Raw genomic sequence first — 17,724 nt, 5'->3', positions numbered from 1 at the left:
AGCCTTCTGTCTGACCTGGTCCAGATGCGTCGGAGAGAAGGCATGGGACTGGCATGAGCAGTGGATATGTGTTGCCACTCACTGCTGGCAAAGAAATGAAGGCTTAAAAGGTACAGGGGGGTTGTTGGGATGGAGTTGAGATGCCGGAATGCCTACTGGGGAGAGAAGGGAAAGATGATGAGAGTCTTTAGCCTGAGAGACTTGGGGAGCCCCACCAGCCGCATCAGAGATGCAACACTGCTGGGTGGGCCTGTCCTAGAGAATGACACGGGGTTGGGGATCCGCAGTAACCGCAGGGATAAGGATGGGGACAGATCCCATGAGGACGGGATGGGCATGGATGGGGACAGAGCCCGTGAAGACAGGGACAAACTTTGTCCCCGTGTCACTTTCTACTTTGAAGCCTTTTAATGAACCGGACTGTTATTTATGTTGTGATTGATGAAGACAACAATATTTTTAATTTTTGGAAAAACAAGCAAACATGTTGGCCATAGCTAGCGAAATTTGCATGAGGGTTCCTGTACATCCCTCTACCAGCACATCTTCTAAGAAGACATCTTCTATTGCAGAAGGGACTGTGGAGAGCCAGACTGAATCCTGAGATTGTTGATGACTTCTTATTCATCCACAGATTTAAAAAATCATAACAGTGCTTCCTAGGGCATATTTCTCCCCTCTAGGGCATACAGAACAGGTTGTATTTTGTACCCCTGGACTGTTTAACAGGTTGGATTAGGATTCCTTGGGGTAGCAGAAGTCAGCTATTGTTGGGGTTGGAAGGGTAGAGAGTGGTAGTGGTGCGAAGGTTATTATAGCTGCTAGTTGTTATTATTGTTTTCTATTTGTAATTTATACACAACAGTTGCACAGCATATTGTTCCTTTATATACTTTAATAAAAAGATTTAAATATAAAATCATAAGTGTTTGAGGCTTCTGTAGATGAGAACAGATCCCGTGGGGATGGGGACAGAACCTGCGGGGACAGGGCAGGGATGAAGACAGGGCCTACGGGGACGGGGCAGGGATGGAGACGGGGCCTGCAGGGATGGGGTGGGGATGGAGACAGAACCCACGGAGATGGGGACAGATTTTGTCCCCGTGTCATTCTCTAGCCTGTCCCCATGCCACAGGTCTCAGGTAGAAACATAGATCATAAGTCGTCAAGGCACAGGTTATCTGAACGTAATTCACCTTGAACCACTACTGAAAATGGTGTGAGCTAAATCCAAATAAATCTAAACTGGAAACTGTAATCTGAACTTGAGGTGAGCTGTTGATTCCTTCTTCGGTACTCCCAACTTTTAGTTAATTGGAAGCAAACTGATCGTGGTGGAGGCTGTTAACTTCTTTCAACCTACACGACTGTTTAAATATGTAACATATTATTGTTTGGACATTGTAAGTCTTTGTGTGAAGTTTTGTAGTACAGTGGATCATCATGAGTATCGATAAAGCCAGAAAGAGGGCAGCTGGGGGGTTGGGACATGATGGAAATGTACCTTTGCACTTTTAACATATGTAGTTTGTAGCAGCTTGTCAAACAAAAACTATCCACACGTAATGAGTGTGTGTACTTTGTACCTTCTATTTATGTAGGCAGCCAAGCGGAGTTAAAACAGAAGTATACACTGGAAAATGCCAAATTATGCATGCAGTTGAATTCCTCCAACTGATACACACCCATGGGAATGCATGATTTTAACCTAGCTAGAAGCACATATGCTGGAGAAACCTACAAACACTGTTAGCTAGGTTGAGTGAGAACAGTTTTGAGATGGTTTTGAAAATTGTCCTCTAATGTAGTTATCAAGGGGATTAAGTTTATGAACCATTTTTCGGCGCATAAAATAGGCTGTTATAAATTTAGGTCTTGCCTAAAGTATTCATGTTGCAAGCGGATGTGCTGAGGGGTGGAGTCTGGACAGAGTGTGGGGAATCCTGAGCAGGCGTTATCCCCTGGATTCTATATAGTGTGCTTAGATTTAGGTGCCGAAATCGGCATTGATTCTATAAAACCGCGTGTAACTTAATTGGCTTAACAAGCTAACGAGTGTTGATAGCAGCACTTAACAAGCAATAATGAGCACTAATTGGCACTGACTAGAATTTAGGTGCACAACTCGCTAAGTGTATTCTGTAACACCTTGGCACCTTTATAATTAACTCTAGGTACCCTGTTATAAAACTACTCTCCAAATGAGCAACCAAGGCCATTTGACACATCTGCCTAACCTTAACATAATCTGCATGCTGTTTTCTATTGGATTTCAATTAAACTGCACAAGGTACCTATTAGGAGCAAATGTTCTCGGTACGCAGTCTCAAAAACATATTTCAGATAATTCTCCTTTTTTATCATGTAATTGAATTTGTGGACACATCCTCTCCTAGAATCTTGGGAAATCTAATCGTTCAGGGTTTTATGTTATACTACCAGATCATTATCTCAGCTTCTCTAAATTGCCTAGTTAGCTATGATTTACTGTTCTTTCCTGGGGGAATAATACATACATTAATGACATAAATGGATAGCTACAGTAGAATCTGAACTTGTGAAAAGATAGGCGACTGTAACAGCCACATGGGCAGGCCTTGTGATTTAGGAGCAGAGCTACATGCTACTCTGCCAAGTCTGATTGGGTGCCACTAGTTGAGTATACCAACAAGGGCATTCTTTCAATCCTGGGAAGGAGAAAAGATTGCCATTGAAGTGCCAACTATTACCAGCCATATACAGGAGCATCAATGGCAAATCTCATAGGAGACTATAGGGAGAAGTTATAAATGTGGGCTATAAAGATTTTATTTTACTGTTTAACCCCAGTTATTAGTAACTAGATCTCATTCTATAAAATGGGGCCTGGGCTAAAATAGCATGTTAAGGTAACATAACAGGTCTTCATGGAAGCTCATGTTGATACCATCACTTATGTTTACTAAGGTGCGCTATGGGCACATTAGCGTTTGTAATGCGTCCATAGAAATGTATAGGTGCGCATTTGAAATGCTTACGCACTTTAGAAAACATACTCCTATGTCTCTAATTGTTAACCTTGAGCTAGTGAGAGTTCTTGTCACTCACGAACATGCTGAATGGGGACAGAGAGGACAAATGGGAACAATTTTGGGTTGACATGATTAATTTTGCAAAATGATTGAATCATGTAAATTGATAAATATTTGTAGGTGTTTCCACTCACAGCATTTTTTTGTTTTGCAAGATTCAAAATATTCAGCATGGGGAATGTTGGCTATTTCCTGTGATAATTTGTTCCCTAGCTTAATTCTTCATATGCTTAAAAGTTTTATGGGAAAGAAGCTACAGTGGATGGGTCCAATATTCACACTGCAGGAGGAAACCCGGCTAACTCCCATGGTTGGCAGTCAGCCTGGGTATTCAGTGCCGGGCCATTTCCGGTGACTGGTGTTGAATATCCGGTTTATTTTTGCCCAGTTTAAACTTAACCAGCTAAGTTGATATTCGGAGATAGCCAGTTAAGTTTAAGCCGGCCAAAGATATTTCAGCTATTTAAGCAGCCTGATGTGGCCGCTTGAAATATTTTAAAAATATATTTCATAAGTTTATATCCCGCTTCAATACTAAAGCGGGTTACAAAAGAACACTCATGAAAACAAAACCAATACAATACACTCCATAAAACAACATCATTCAAATCATACAAATAATTTCAGCATAGGGACAGACTTACTATGGAGAACCGTTAGAAAGATAAAAAATTAACCTTCCTTAAATGCTTGGAGAACAAAGTAATTTTTAAAAAATCTCTTGCAGATTAAAATACAGTCTTAAATAACCAGGAAGATGATTCCACAAGTCCACTCTGGCAATTGAAAAAATACATTTCCATGTCTCTGATAAACGACATGTAGATGGCATTGTTTCATTCTGTCAGAGCACAGTGCTCTATGAGGTTTATAGCAGTGGTGTTCCTTGGTCGGCTGCCAGCCCGGTTACCGCGTGAGACCTTATCGCTAGGTCAATGGCTGACAGTAAGGTCTCAGACCCAAAATGGACGCGTGGTAATTTTTATTTTGCCGCATGTCCATTTTCGGCAAAAATTTTAAAAAGGCATTTTTTACAGGTGCGCTGAAAAGTTATTCTGCATGTTCCCAAAACATGCACCTACACTACCGCAGGCCATTTTTCAGCGTACCTTTGTAAAAGGGCCCCTAATTGTCAAAGAAAAATTGCATGGTGTAAATGGACGCGTGGTAATTTTTATTTTGCCGCATGTCCATTTTTGGCAAAAATTTTAAAAAGGCATTTTTTACAGGTGCGCTGAAAAGTTATTCTGCATGTTCCCAAAACATGCACCTACACTACCGCAGGCCATTTTTCAGCGTACCTTTGTAAAAGGGCCCCTAATTGTCAAAGAAAAATTGCATGGTGTAAAGTGCATGTGTTAAAAGTGAGCATAACTTGCATCTGTGCAGTCTACTTAAAATGGCCCCAAAAATGCTAACCACCGAAGCCTCCAGATTTGGGTACCCTGTTAAATGCGTCCTTGGCTTCCAGGGCCGCCGAGAGCCGGGGCCGGGCCTGGGACAAGGCCGCTCCTGGGCCCCCCCCCCCCCGAGGTCACGTCGCGTTGCGCCCCCCCCACCCGAGGTCGCCGGGCCCCCCTCCACCCGCTGCCAGTGCCGGGCCCTCTGAACTAACCTGAAGCGCCTTCATCTTCGACGCAAGCAGCAGAAGCAGGGCAGACCTCTCCTTCCTTCCCTGCCCCGCCCTCGTGGATGTTACGTCAGGCGAAGGCGGGACACGGAAGGAAGGAGTGGCCTGCCCTGCTGCTGCTGCTTGCGCCGAAGATGAAGGTGCTTCAGGTTAGTTATGGGAGCGACGGAGAGCGGGTGGGCCAGACTGTGGCGGCGCCAGCCCCCACCCGCAGGCCCGGGCGCGGGGACTTTTGTCCCCCCTGTCTCCCCCTCTCGGCGGTCCTGTTGGCTTCCTCCTAATTTGATATCTTTGCTGAATAGGGAAATAAAAGCAGGGTAAAGAGAAAAATTGATGCTTCTGTTAGTAAGCAAGGCATGGTGATGAAACCAGCTGTTGTGATCCTGGATCCATCTGGATTCGGTTTTTTTTTTTTGGTTTTTTTTTGTGAGTAATACTAAAGAGGACTTTAAGAAGTTGATGGGGAAGGTTGAAGATGATGCTGAGGTTCAATTACAACAGTCTGCTGGAATAGATCAGTTTGAGGCTTGTTTGGTAAAACTACAGCATTTGGGATCAGCACAGATGCAAGACATACTGCCATGTAAATTGGGGAGTACCTAGAAAATCAGAGCAGGAAGAATAACATGAGACTTATACATTTTCCCAAGTCTCCAATAGTGGCTCCAATTACCATGGTCTACAAATATTTGAAGGAGATTCTCAATTTTCCTGCATATGGCTTGCCCCTTATAATGTAGGGCACGGTATTTGTCTCTATGCAGGATTGGTATTTATTTCCCTAATGAAGATCAGACCTAACCTTCAGCTAGAATAATGAAATCTCACTGGATTTTTCAAGAGTTTTCTGGATATAGTGAGTGAAAGGATCACCTTGATGGTCTAGTATGCCCTTGAATCTGATCGGAATACTGTCCTTCAGAGATATTTTAGGAAAATGAATGAGCAGTTCCTAGGAGTAAAGATTCAAATGTTTCTTAATCATTTTTTCAAAAGACACAGAAGAAGTAGAAGGACTTTTTAGATTTAAAGCCAAGGGTTCTAGTCTTAGGTATAACCTGTTATCTGAAATTTCCTCGTAGATGTTTTTTGACATTGAGGGGTAGACATTTTGTTTCTTCTTTGAACCCAAGCAATTTCTAGATTTTATTGTGGCTAGTGAAGAACACGATGTACTTCAGTCATCTGGATCAGCTTAGCTCCGCTTAGATTTGATGTGCATAGGTACCTCCTGTCCCATCTTAGTATCTTTTTTTTTTTTTTTTTTAAGTTCCTTATTTATGACGCAATTATTTTCCTGTTCTTGGCCCTATGATATTGTGGATTAAAATTTGGAGTTATTTCTTATTATATTTACCGTATTAGGGTCTTTTACTACAGCGTGCTTAACGCTTTTATCGCACGCTAAAAATAGGTGCGCGCTAAATGTTAGAGATGCCCATAGGAATACATTGGCGTCTCTAACATTTAGTGTGTGCCTATTTTTAGCATGCGCTAAAAACGTAAGCGTGCCTTAGTAAAAGGCCCCCTATATTTGTGTGTATTACTTAGATTCGTTGTAAAGTGTTTTTGTTAAAACTTCATAAAGAGAAAAATTTTAAAAAGTATAAAATAGGGGATCATTATGAGGAGACACCTGATTAGATCATAGAATTTGATTTTGGTAAAAAAAAAATATTTGCACAGGATTTACACGAGTGATTGAAATAGAAGTACTTACATAGGGCCCTATTTACTAAGCCGTGCTAGAGGTGCATTAGCATTTTTAGTGTGTGCTAACTTTGTAAATACCTATAATATTCCTATGGGCATCTACACGGCTAGCACATGCTCATTTTTAGCATGTGCTAAAAACGCTAGTGCACCTTAGTAAACAGGGCCCATAACGCTTAGAATATTGCCACAGAAATAAGTATCTCCAAAGATTGCTCCTATATTATTTCCAGGCAGAACTATCATACATGGTTGGGTTTTTTTTTTTAATATCTTTATTAAGAGCCAACAAGGTATCAACTTGAGTATGTCACCAAAAACAAAGTGCAAAACTAGAGTATATTAATCCATATGCATAAACCAAAGATTACAAATAGAAGTATGTAAAAATAAATACAATAATATGGGCTGCATTTGCCAATAAAAAGTTCTCCAATCACTGTGGAGAGGACACAGCTATCACACATATTTTTTATCTCCTCTGTTCTAATGTTACCACAAGGAAGGCCTTCACACATGAGGTTCATGGTTGCCTGTTGAGAAAAAATGTGCATACGTTTAACTGCATGTAAAAGGGGAGGGGCTTTTTAAAACAGGTATTTACATGTGAAAATGATTTTCTTGCCTTGTTTTCAGGTTTTGATGGTGATTCTTTTCCTCTTATCTTTTACACAGGTGGATCAGCAGTCCCAATACATTCAAGGATATAAAATTCTGTACAGGTCTACATTAGACAACCATGGGGAATCTAACTGGTCTGTTTATGAAGTGAGGACCCCAGGCAAAAATAGTGTGGTCATTCCAGAGCTAAAGAAAGGTGTCAGCTATGAAATCAAAGCTCGTCCTTTCTTTAATGAATTTCAGGGTGCTGACAGTGAAGTTCGATTTGGAAAGACCCTGGAAGAAGGCAAGTCATACAGAATATATTTCATTTTGTATAACACTCTACAGTAAAGTGGGAAGTGGACACTTCCTGTTATGTATTTATTTGTGCTTGATATATTGTAATGGAGCCATCAATGTCGACTATGTGGTTAACATCAATCAACCAAGAGTGGCCAAAAGCAAGAGGGAGAAAATAGAGGAGAGGATAGAATGAGGGGGAGATTGACGCAGGAAGAAAAAAGTTCAAGGGGAAGGGGGACCAAAGGCCCCGGAAAAGAGAAATGTTTTGAAGAGTTTCTTAAATATGGATAGAGAGAATACTGTTCTAAGGTGGAGGGGAGAGGTCCAGAGATTGAGGCCAAGATAATTGAAGGCAATTTCACAGGAAATGGTAAGATGAAGCGAGGAGAGAGTGGGGAGGCAGAGGAGGTTGTCATTGGAGGAGCGGAGGGTGCAGGAGGGAGTGTATGGGATGAGCAATTTATTGATGTAGGCAGGGACAGTGGGGAAATGATGAGGACCAGAGGCATGCTGATACAGTGCCATGAGCACTTATTCTATAATGGCATCTGTGCACCAAGATACTGCTATAGAATACTAGCGTACCCCAGTATTGGTACACTTAACATTTGGAGACATGCACAGTTACACCAGCCAAAGACCCGGTATAACAGCAGGTACCTAAATGTAGCAAGGACAAAGGTAACTTATAGCCCTGCCCATAACCCTCCCATGCGTCACCCGTATAGCACCTAAGTGATAGATAAACACTTGGGCATTTACATATGCAAATTTTCGCTGCATTTGCATTCGCAAAGGGGAACATAACATACCTATGAGCACCTACTTATAGAATTTCTTGAATTTATTTTTTTTTTGTTACATTTGTACCCCGCGCTTTCCCACTCATGGCAGGCTTAATGCTGCTTACATGGGGCAATGTAGGGTTAAGTGACTTGCCCAGAGTCACAAGGAGCTGCCTGTGCCTGAAGTGGGAATCAAACTCAGTTCCTCAGTTCACCAGGACCAAAGTCCACCACCCTAACCACTAGGCCACTCCTCCACTGCAGTTTATTTTGGTGCACTGTTATCTCACAATATTTTTTCGATGCACAGATATATTTCAAAGCATTGTGTGAAGAGACATGAAAGAGAATCTCCAGAAAGAAATAATGGAATGGGCTTCAGACTAATCATGATGCTGTGTTTTTGGAACAGAATGATGCAGACTTTAGGCTGTTACTAGAGCAGACCACATATTTATTTAATTGTATTTAATTAATGGGATATCCCTGTGGTTCATAGAGGTGTGCAAGGCAAATACAAGAAAAACAAATAAAAAGTGCATTACATCATCAATAACATTTCAAAATAATTGCATAATATGTTAACCAAAACAAGAGTAACCCTGATCTACCTATAACATGGAGGAGTGACTTATTGGTTAGAGTAGCAGACTGAGAAGCACAAAAACCAGAATTTAAATCTTGCATCTCCCACTGGTGCTTCATGTAATGTTGGGTGAGTCACTTTGGCCTTCAGTGCCCCAGATAAAAACACATGTAAGCTCTTTGGGGCATGGAGATTCCTAATGTACCTGAACTGTAATTCACCTTGCGCTCATATTTGGAAAAGCCAGTAATCCCAAAATCCAAATCTTACCAAAGTGGTTGTACTAGTATGAGAGTGCAATGTAAATCTCTAAATGACAAACATTAAATGGGCTGTAAATAAAAGGTGCCAATATAACAAACTCAAATAACTTACATTAAGTGAAGGCACACCTGATAAATTGTCATCTATAGTCTGCAACTGAATGGAGAAGTTCCCTTCCCACAGAATTATCCCAAGGTTTATAAATGGACGTTTTGGGTTTTAGTGAGAATCACTTCCGTCCGTCAGAGTAAAGCTAATGAGTAGAAGAGATACAAATGAAATATGTTTAAATAGCACTGTACTGAAAAAAGAAAAAAAAAATAGAGTAACTTATTCTAGGCCTACAGTTTATCAAGGTTTTGTTTCCCCCACAGTTCAAGCAATCTTTTCATAAATCAAGGTTTCTGCCTGAGTAGCATATAAAGAGTATATTGTTAAAGCTCTTTTCTTCCAGTTTGTATGTTAGAAAGGTTATATTTGCTTGTCACTACTTCTGTAACTGAAAAAGGATGCACTCATTTTGCTAGGTTCATGAATAGACACAAAACAGTTTAATTGTATACCTCTGTTCTGGAACAGCTCCGAGTGCCCCACCCCAAGGTGTTACAATCACAAAGAATGAAGGGAATGGGACTGCGATTGTGGTTACCTGGCAGCCACCCCCAGAAGATACGCAGAATGGTGTTGTGCAAGAATACAAGGTAAGAATGGGCTCTTTTTTTTTTTTTACGTTTTGGTCTATCTCAAGCTGTTCATAGATGCTTGGCTCCATCTGCTGGCCAAAGCTAGGCAATACATGCTTGTACTTTTTCCAGGATCTCTCCACTCTGCCTAATTGCTGTGTGTATGCATATGATTTTTATTCAGAGACTTCTAGTTCATTTGTTGTCCCTGAAACATGGAAAGGAATGAGGTTCATAAACCACTGAAGGAAATTTAAATTGCAGGCAGCTAAATAAATGACATTTTTTTTCTTATATGTAGATTGACGAACAGGTTCTTTAGAGCTAGTAAGATGCAACACTTGCTGAATAAATAAATAACTGGCAGCTCAAGTGTAGAACAGAAACTGAATTGTGAATTGTAAGTCATTCAATTCAGGACTGAAACATAAATCCAGTGATTATCAAATATTTAATTCTGTCAATGACACCTTCTCTTTCATACCACCTGTCTGTCTAGTAGAGACAATCGGGAATTGATGTGCTGAGACAGATCACTGCATGTAGTTTCAATGTCTATACCTCCAACTAGCATCTTTTCTGCCTAAAGTCCTCCTTTGGTGATGGGTACTCCTAAAATCATCCTCTTGTTATGGGAATAAAAGAGGAGAGAAGGCACTAAAGCTTTGTAATAATTAACTAGAAAAAAAGGGAAGCAACAAATATCACTTTCAGTGTATTTACATATTCATAAACACGTACAAATACAACCCATATATATGCATCAAAGAATCTTGCCCGTTCCTTTACACTCACACTGTGGGACTGTAGGTATATCAGATATAGAAATTTGCACGTCATCACAGCTGGTGCAGAAATAAGGTACTTGTTTAAAAGCATAGGGGTGGGGACAATTTATGAAGGGTTTGGGAGCCTCACTTTGAGAGTTAGATGGCTCAAATAGCCAATCAGCCCCTCTGAAAATACTTCCCTCCAAAGTACAGAGAGGAAAGTCATCTGTATTATATTGTGTACAAAAGTATAGATCAAGAATTCTCAACCCATGGATTTCAGGATACCCTCAAATAATATGCATGAGAGAGATATGCATGCAATGGAGGCAGTACATGCAAATTTATGTATATTTCTTGTGGATATTTTGAAAACCACACTGACTTGGTGTGTCCTGTGGACTGGGTTGGTAATCTGTGGTATAGTGGAATGAAGTACATATCATAGATCACTGCACTGCATGTTGCTAACTTTCAGATTGGCCTTGCATGTAGATCCCAAATGAGAAGGGAAGAAAGAAAAAAAAAACATTACCTCAAACAAGATGATGCACTTCTTTGGAAATAAGGAGTGCTGTCTGTTCTGATAACCCTTCACAAGTGTAGAGTATGTTGCCCAGGTTGATTTTTAAAAATCCCGTAAATTATTTTTCCAAAACACCTCCCTCTTGCAAACCATGTCTTGATAAAGTAAATGCTTGCTATCAAAAGATGAGTCTGGTGGTTAGTGCAGTCAACTGAGAGCTACAGAATCCAGAGCTGAAATTCTACTTTGCACTAAGGCTAATGTTCAGTGGGAAATATCTATTAAAGTTAATTTTATCCAGAATATTCGGCCGACATCCAGTTAAACAAGGCCATTAAATATTCTAGTCCTATGTTAATTAGATTGGTTGTAAAGTAAACTTTAGAATAACAGTTTTTCTGACTAGATGTAACTTGATAACATTAGTCAAAATTTAGGGGGAGGGGTGGAGGTGAAAATGCAAAGTTAGATTCTTAGCTGAACACTAGTATTGTCCAATTAGCGTTGAACAGTGTCCTTTGCATACCTTATTCCTTGCCCTAAGATAACTGGTTACATTTTTTCTAGACCAATTGTCTGGACAAAATGTAACCAGTTTATGGGCCAGGAAATGCTAAAAATAAGATTTGAGTAACTCCCAAAGTTACCCAAGCAAATCTTTTTTCATATTGGTCCTAAGTCACATTGGTGCTTATTTTAAAAGCACATAGTAAGTCTATGTGCTTTGAAAATGAGCCTCTTGATCTTCCATTGCCTCAGATATGGATTCATTCGTGTGCATTCAATACTTTAATGTGCCTTTAAAAAGTTAGTGCACATTATATCAATTTAATTTGTAATTTAAGGCTTTGTGCCCTCAGTGGCACCTTGACTCCTAGCAGTAATACCATGAGACTTCTATTAGGGGCTGCAGGCACCATTTTGAACTCAAGGCTTTAAGACAGAAAGTGCAATTGGGGATCATCCTGTGCCCCACTATTCACCAGGGACCCCCGATAAGAGCAAAGGGTGGGATCTGGGAGTGGGACCCTTGTCTAGGGGGGGGGAGTAATATGAAATGAGGTTATAGTTGGCACCTTCTCCTTGAGGAGCAGGTGACATAACATGACTGAGCCTATCCCACCCCTTTCCCCTTTTTGTAATGCTACTGGATGGCAGTTATGGTTGGGGAAGGGGAGAGATAGCATGTTAGAGATTGGTGGGCAAAGGGAAGCATAGTAACAGGTGAGGTTAGCAGTGACAGGTGCGTTGGACTTGGATAATGCACCAATCAGGATAAGGGAATACTTTTGTGGGAAAGGCTGGGAGTCTAACTGTGGGAGCCAGGGCAGTGAGATGCGGTCAACCCTCCCTCCCACTCATAAGTTAGGGTGTTGGGGTTGAGATGGAGCATGATGTTGCAGTGCAAACGTTCAGGATATTTCACATTGGATGGAACTCAATTAGGGCATTTTGTGTAGATTTAGAAGTGGATGAGTTTTTGGAGATGAAGCAATGGGGTCATATGCAGTACCCCCATGAGCCCTCAGTGGCGTTACCAGAAATTCTGCCATTTTGAATTTAACTTAACAGCACCTGTTAAGTTCAGTTAGTTTGCTACCATCTAAGTGGTAAAATTCTTAACTGCTAAATATTTGTTATGTGATGTTATAATGTTTGGCTGGGACTTTGGGAAAGTTAATGAAAGGGTTTTAATTAAAAGTTAATAAAGTTGTGTCCAGATGTTTGCCACATGTCTGTTTTGACTGTTTATTTGGATGGCATTCTCTTATTCTACCAAGGGGATGAGAGAGTGTAAATGCCTATGTTATGTCTGGCGTAGTGATAGAAAGGAGGGTTACTATCTTGGGGGAAATTGAAGGGGATTATTGTCTGTGGTGGTGATGAGGAAAGGGGGTTATGGCTGTCCTTGGATGGGTGTCATGGGGGTCAGGGCATGGCTAGTGTTAGGAGCAGCGATTCATAAAGCTTCTTCTACTTGCAGCTTTTTAAACTTCCTACTCTTGCATGATGTGAAGCAGCATAAAAAAATACATATTTGCCTGAACCACTTATAAAAATAGATGTTTGGCTGAACCTCTTGTAAAACGTTTTTGGAATTTTCTCCTTACTTCTCCTCTCCACATCCTTTATAAAACTGAGCTTTAAATGTAACAGCACACTCTTGGTCATGAAAACTGAGAACACGGTATTTTGTAAATTTTAGTTAAGGCAACATATGGTACAAGCACTCTTAACATCATCTTGGAAATCAGTCATTAACAAGTCTTCTTCTATCTCATTATTTTTCGTATGTTTTTGTTCAGCTATGTGTAAAAGTCCACTTGCAGAAAAGTGTGTTGAGTATGTTAAAGCAAGACTACCTCCCACTGGAAGAACCTCTTCAGTGGAATCTCTCGTCCTGGTCCCAATGAGCTTCAGATGTTTCGATACTGAGGGAGAAGGTGTAAGAGAATCCTTGCTTCTCAGGAGTTGGTCTCTGGTAGTACAGGAACAGAACTGAAGGGGTCGGTTGATGATAACCTCCTTTCCATTCCTGGGAGAGCACGTAGGACCAGCATTATCTGAGCAGTCATCCTGAATAATAAAGGAACTTCACTGGATGGAAAGGGGGGGGGGGGGGTAACTGTTTACAGGAAAAGACTATAAGGACAATTCTATAAAGTAGATGCCACTTACACATGTTAAAGGCACCATCACATTGTCAGATATCTGAGTACACTAGGCACTATTCTATAAAGTAGAGCCTAAGGGCTTTAGTGCCTAAGTGCCATAGTGCCTAACTGCAAGGGCGGGGGTATGGAAGTGTCTCTTAGTTAGCTATGTAGTATATAGAATACTATAAACTATGCATGTCACTTGGTGCACCAGCTTACACCAGTCATTGACATGGCATAAGAGGGTGTGCCGACACTTGAGTGCACTAATGATGACTAGTACACTAGTATTCTATAATGGAACCTTGGTACCAAGATACCATTATACAATTGGTGCTAAGGGCCAGATTCTATAAAGCGCCTAAAAAATCTGCACAGTAAATATTTCCACTTAAGCTTATTCTATAAGCAGCACCTAGATTTAGGCGTAGTACACAGAATATGCTTGGTTGATATTCCAGTGCCTAAAACTACACACCTCCATTTACACCAACGAAAACATGGCGTAAATCCCAGCGTGTAGATTTATGCACACTGGGCCATGTTCTGTAACTACATGTGTATATTTTGGAATGCCCATGAAACGCTCATTTCCCTGCCCATAGCCATGCCCCCTTTGAACTGCACTCATTAGAATGTAGGCATTGTTCATTACAGAATACACTTAGCGAGTTGTGTGTGTAAACTCTAATTATTGCCAATTAGTGCTTATTATTTAACTGCTGTTAACAATGTTGATTAGCTTGTTAAGCCAATTAAGTTACATGCATTGTTATAGAATACACTTGGATTTTGGCGCTATAAAGAATCCAGGGGTAAGTGTATGGCATTGAGGTGCCTAGAATGAGGCACATATAGAATTGCCCTTCACATTATATGAATTAAATTCAGCTGCCAGTTCCTACACTCACTAAATTCTCTTTACCTCTTCATTGTCTAGCCAGGGATTTGAAGACTATTTCACAGTCATTGAGTGGAAAGATTGTATGCCAAAGTCTGTAACAGATTACAGTTATTTAGGGAAAAAATATAAATAATCATTGTTTTAATTAATTCAAATTTAATTTAGACATGAAACAGGAATCAGTATGCTATTCAGGTTTCTTCCATAAACTTGTAATTTTTATTATGGAATCTTATGATTAGTTCCAGTGTAATTAGATGCTTCTCAGCCTGATTGATTTTTGGCATCCTTTGAAATCTACAGAGTAATTGAAGTAAAAAATATATTCACTAAACAGGTTGTCCAATCTTAAATCTACTTTATGAGATGGAATTATTATGAGTTCTTCAAATAAGTCTAGTCAGGTCAATACAAAGAATTATGTTCCCAGGTTCTATCAACAGACTTCAAACAGTATTTCCTTTTTTCTTATGTCTCCATCACAAAAGCCTGTTTTTCTCATCTTTTAGTGCCCAATGCACAAAGTTTACCAGGCTGGTGACATTTGGTTTAGACTGGTTGTAGCCAGTCTAAAGCAAACGTTATTTAGCGAGAAATGCACAAAGGGGTTTTCCATGGCTTTAATGTGTGCCATTAGCAGCCACCGAGAACTCTACGCAAATGTATTACAAAGAGCTCATTAGTTTTATAATGAGCATTCCGTGCAATGTACAGCTCAAGAGTGCCTAGCTTTAATAAGCTAGATTTTACACCAGCTCTGAAGCGGTTGAAGAGAAGGGAAACACAAACAAGCAGCTGCAAAGGCTGCCTGCTTATGCTGCCTACCACTCTCCTCCCGCACCCCCCTGTGACCCCCCCCCCCTGCCTCCCACAGAACAAAAAAAGTCCCTGGTCTTGACTCCCCCCACCCCCCTATGTCTTGGTGTTCCAGTGGACTGCTGCCCGACCCCTCAACCCCCTCCCCTCCCCATACCGTACCTTAAAAATTTGTAGGTGGGAGGTCAGGAGCATCACCTCCTCCTTTGTGCCCAGCCCTCTCAAAGTGGCAGCACCCAACCCCTGCCTCCAACTTTTTAAGTTATGACATGGGGAGGGGAGGGCTCGAGAAGGGGTCCACTGAACTAGCATTGATTTTTTTTTTTTGTTCTGTGAGGGGGAGGGGCGGGAGGCGATCCACTAGACCATGAGGGATTTTTCATTCTGGAAAGATTGGGAAGTAGTCCACTGGACTACTAGGGATTTTCTGCAAGCTGTCAAATGCATTTGACAGCTTTGAGTTGCAAATAACGATCAATGCACCAAAGGGGATCTGTGTATCTCATTTGCATGTGAGACCTTTTGTGCACTGGTTTCTGTTTGCGACTTGGCTGGAATCAAATGCATTTATTTGGAATAATACCCGACGTGGCCACGTTTCGCCCTCAGGCTGCGTCAGGGGTACAAACTATCAAAAGTGCATATCAGTTCAGTTGGAAGTAGCAGAAAAGTGGAACTAGATTTTTGGAATAACTGTTCTCATCTCAGAACTAGTGTATATGATATACTGATATACACGTTTGATAGTTTGTACCCCTGACGTAGCCTGAGGGTGAAACGTGGCCACGTCGGGTATTATTCCAAATAAATGCATTTGATTACACTGCTTTGTTGTTTTTTATCTACTGTTTTGTAAGCGGTTGTGTGCCTTTTTGGGTTTTTTTTGTTTTGTTTGAGACTTGGTAATTTTTCCCGTGATACCGATATTTAACAGGTGCCGCTCTGCATCGACTCCTTATTCTTTCTAGTTTTCTAATTCTAAACATTTATAAATATTTTTTTTCTGGAGTATTACAAGATTGAGCCATTCCAGATTTTGAACCTAATTGGTCACCTTTAGCAGCACCTGCTTCAGGTACAAATGAAGTCGGGTGTTTAATGAGCACAGAGGATACATAGGATATGATCCACATCAAAAGTGGAGGGTTTTTATTTTAGTGAATCCTCAAAATACATTTGAAAACCCAAATTAAGGGGCCTTTTACTAATAATCTGTGTTAGATGCTAATGCTCACCTAGCACAGCTTAAAGTGGCATATCGTGGGATGTGCTCAGTTGTGTACTAAGTACCAAATGTAACCATGCACTAAAAAATACTCTTAATTTTTTTTGAGGGGGTATGTTTGTGGGGCGGAGAATGGAGCATTCCTGAACTAATCAGCACAGCTAAATTACTGTATGCTAACTGGTTGGCACATGGATACTGCGTGAGTCCTTATTGCCTATAAAATAAGTGGCGGTAAGTGCACAGCCACTAAGTTTTTTTTTTTTTTTTTTTTTTTAAATGGCCACACACTAATGGCAACACTTACACATAGCTATTAATATGAAATAAAATAGAAAAAAGCTGTTTTTACAGCTGTGGTAAAAATAGCCTTAGCGTATGGGAAAATCCTATGCAAAGATGCACTAGGGCCACATTATGCTGCAGCTTAGTAAAAAGGCCCTTCGAGAAGTAGCCAAGTCCCCCTTTTTTTTCTTCATGTGGTTTGTGAATTATGCCACCTATGACAACTGCATACATTCCATTAAGGCAAGGGTGGACCAGGGGCGTAGCTACGGGTGGGCCCAGGCCCACCCAGTCCTAGTCTGCGAGCCAATTGCAGCTCTGATGTTATTTTTTTCTTACCCGCAGCGGCGAACGGGCGGCCCTAAAAGCAGCAAGCAGCCAGGTTCATCGACTCTATCCTTCCTTCGCTTCCTGCCCTCTCAGTGTCCCGCCCGCTCGAAAGGAAATGACATCAGAGGAAGGCGGGATGCACGCAGAGAGGGCAGGAAGCGAAGGAAGGACAGAGTCGACGAGCCTGGTTGCTTGCTGCTTTGAGGGCCGCCCGTTCGCCGCTGCGACTTGGGGAGTGGAGTGGAAGTGAGCCAGCAGCCTATCTATTCCACTCCCCCACGCAGCCGTTGCCGTTCAGGCAAGTTAAACAAAGCAGGCAAACCTGTGAGCTGCTGCAAGCTGCATCCACGTTGTCGTTCTTTATTGAGACAGACAGATGGGAGATGCTGTGAAGGGGGAGAGAGGGGGAGGGAGATGCTGGATAGAATGGGGAAGGGGATGGATAGAAACAGGATGGGCAGGGGAGAGAGGAGAATTGCTGGACAACAGGGATTGCTAGAGGGGACAGGGGAGAGAGGAAATTTGCTGAAGATGGATGGAGGAGAAGGCAGGGGAATGGAGAGTTGCTGGACA

General features: G+C 41.3%; 1 protein-coding gene across 2 annotated transcripts in view; it reads left to right on the top strand.

Annotated features, from left to right (window-relative positions):
• Positions 1–17,724, top strand: part of ROBO1 (roundabout guidance receptor 1) — a 578,749-nt gene that overhangs the window by 450,122 nt on the left and 110,903 nt on the right. For both annotated transcript variants that reach the window (XM_030204239.1, XM_030204238.1), the window contains exons 15-16: positions 7,090–7,321; positions 9,535–9,656. In XM_030204239.1, coding sequence (XP_030060099.1) covers positions 7,090–7,321; positions 9,535–9,656 — 354 coding nt within the window. The remainder of the gene's footprint in view (positions 1–7,089; positions 7,322–9,534; positions 9,657–17,724) is intronic.

Source organism: Microcaecilia unicolor, chromosome 5 (assembly GCF_901765095.1).
Source record: "Microcaecilia unicolor chromosome 5, aMicUni1.1, whole genome shotgun sequence".
Taxonomy (NCBI): domain Eukaryota; kingdom Metazoa; phylum Chordata; class Amphibia; order Gymnophiona; family Siphonopidae; genus Microcaecilia; species Microcaecilia unicolor.
This window is presented reverse-complemented; position numbering and strand designations above follow the sequence as displayed.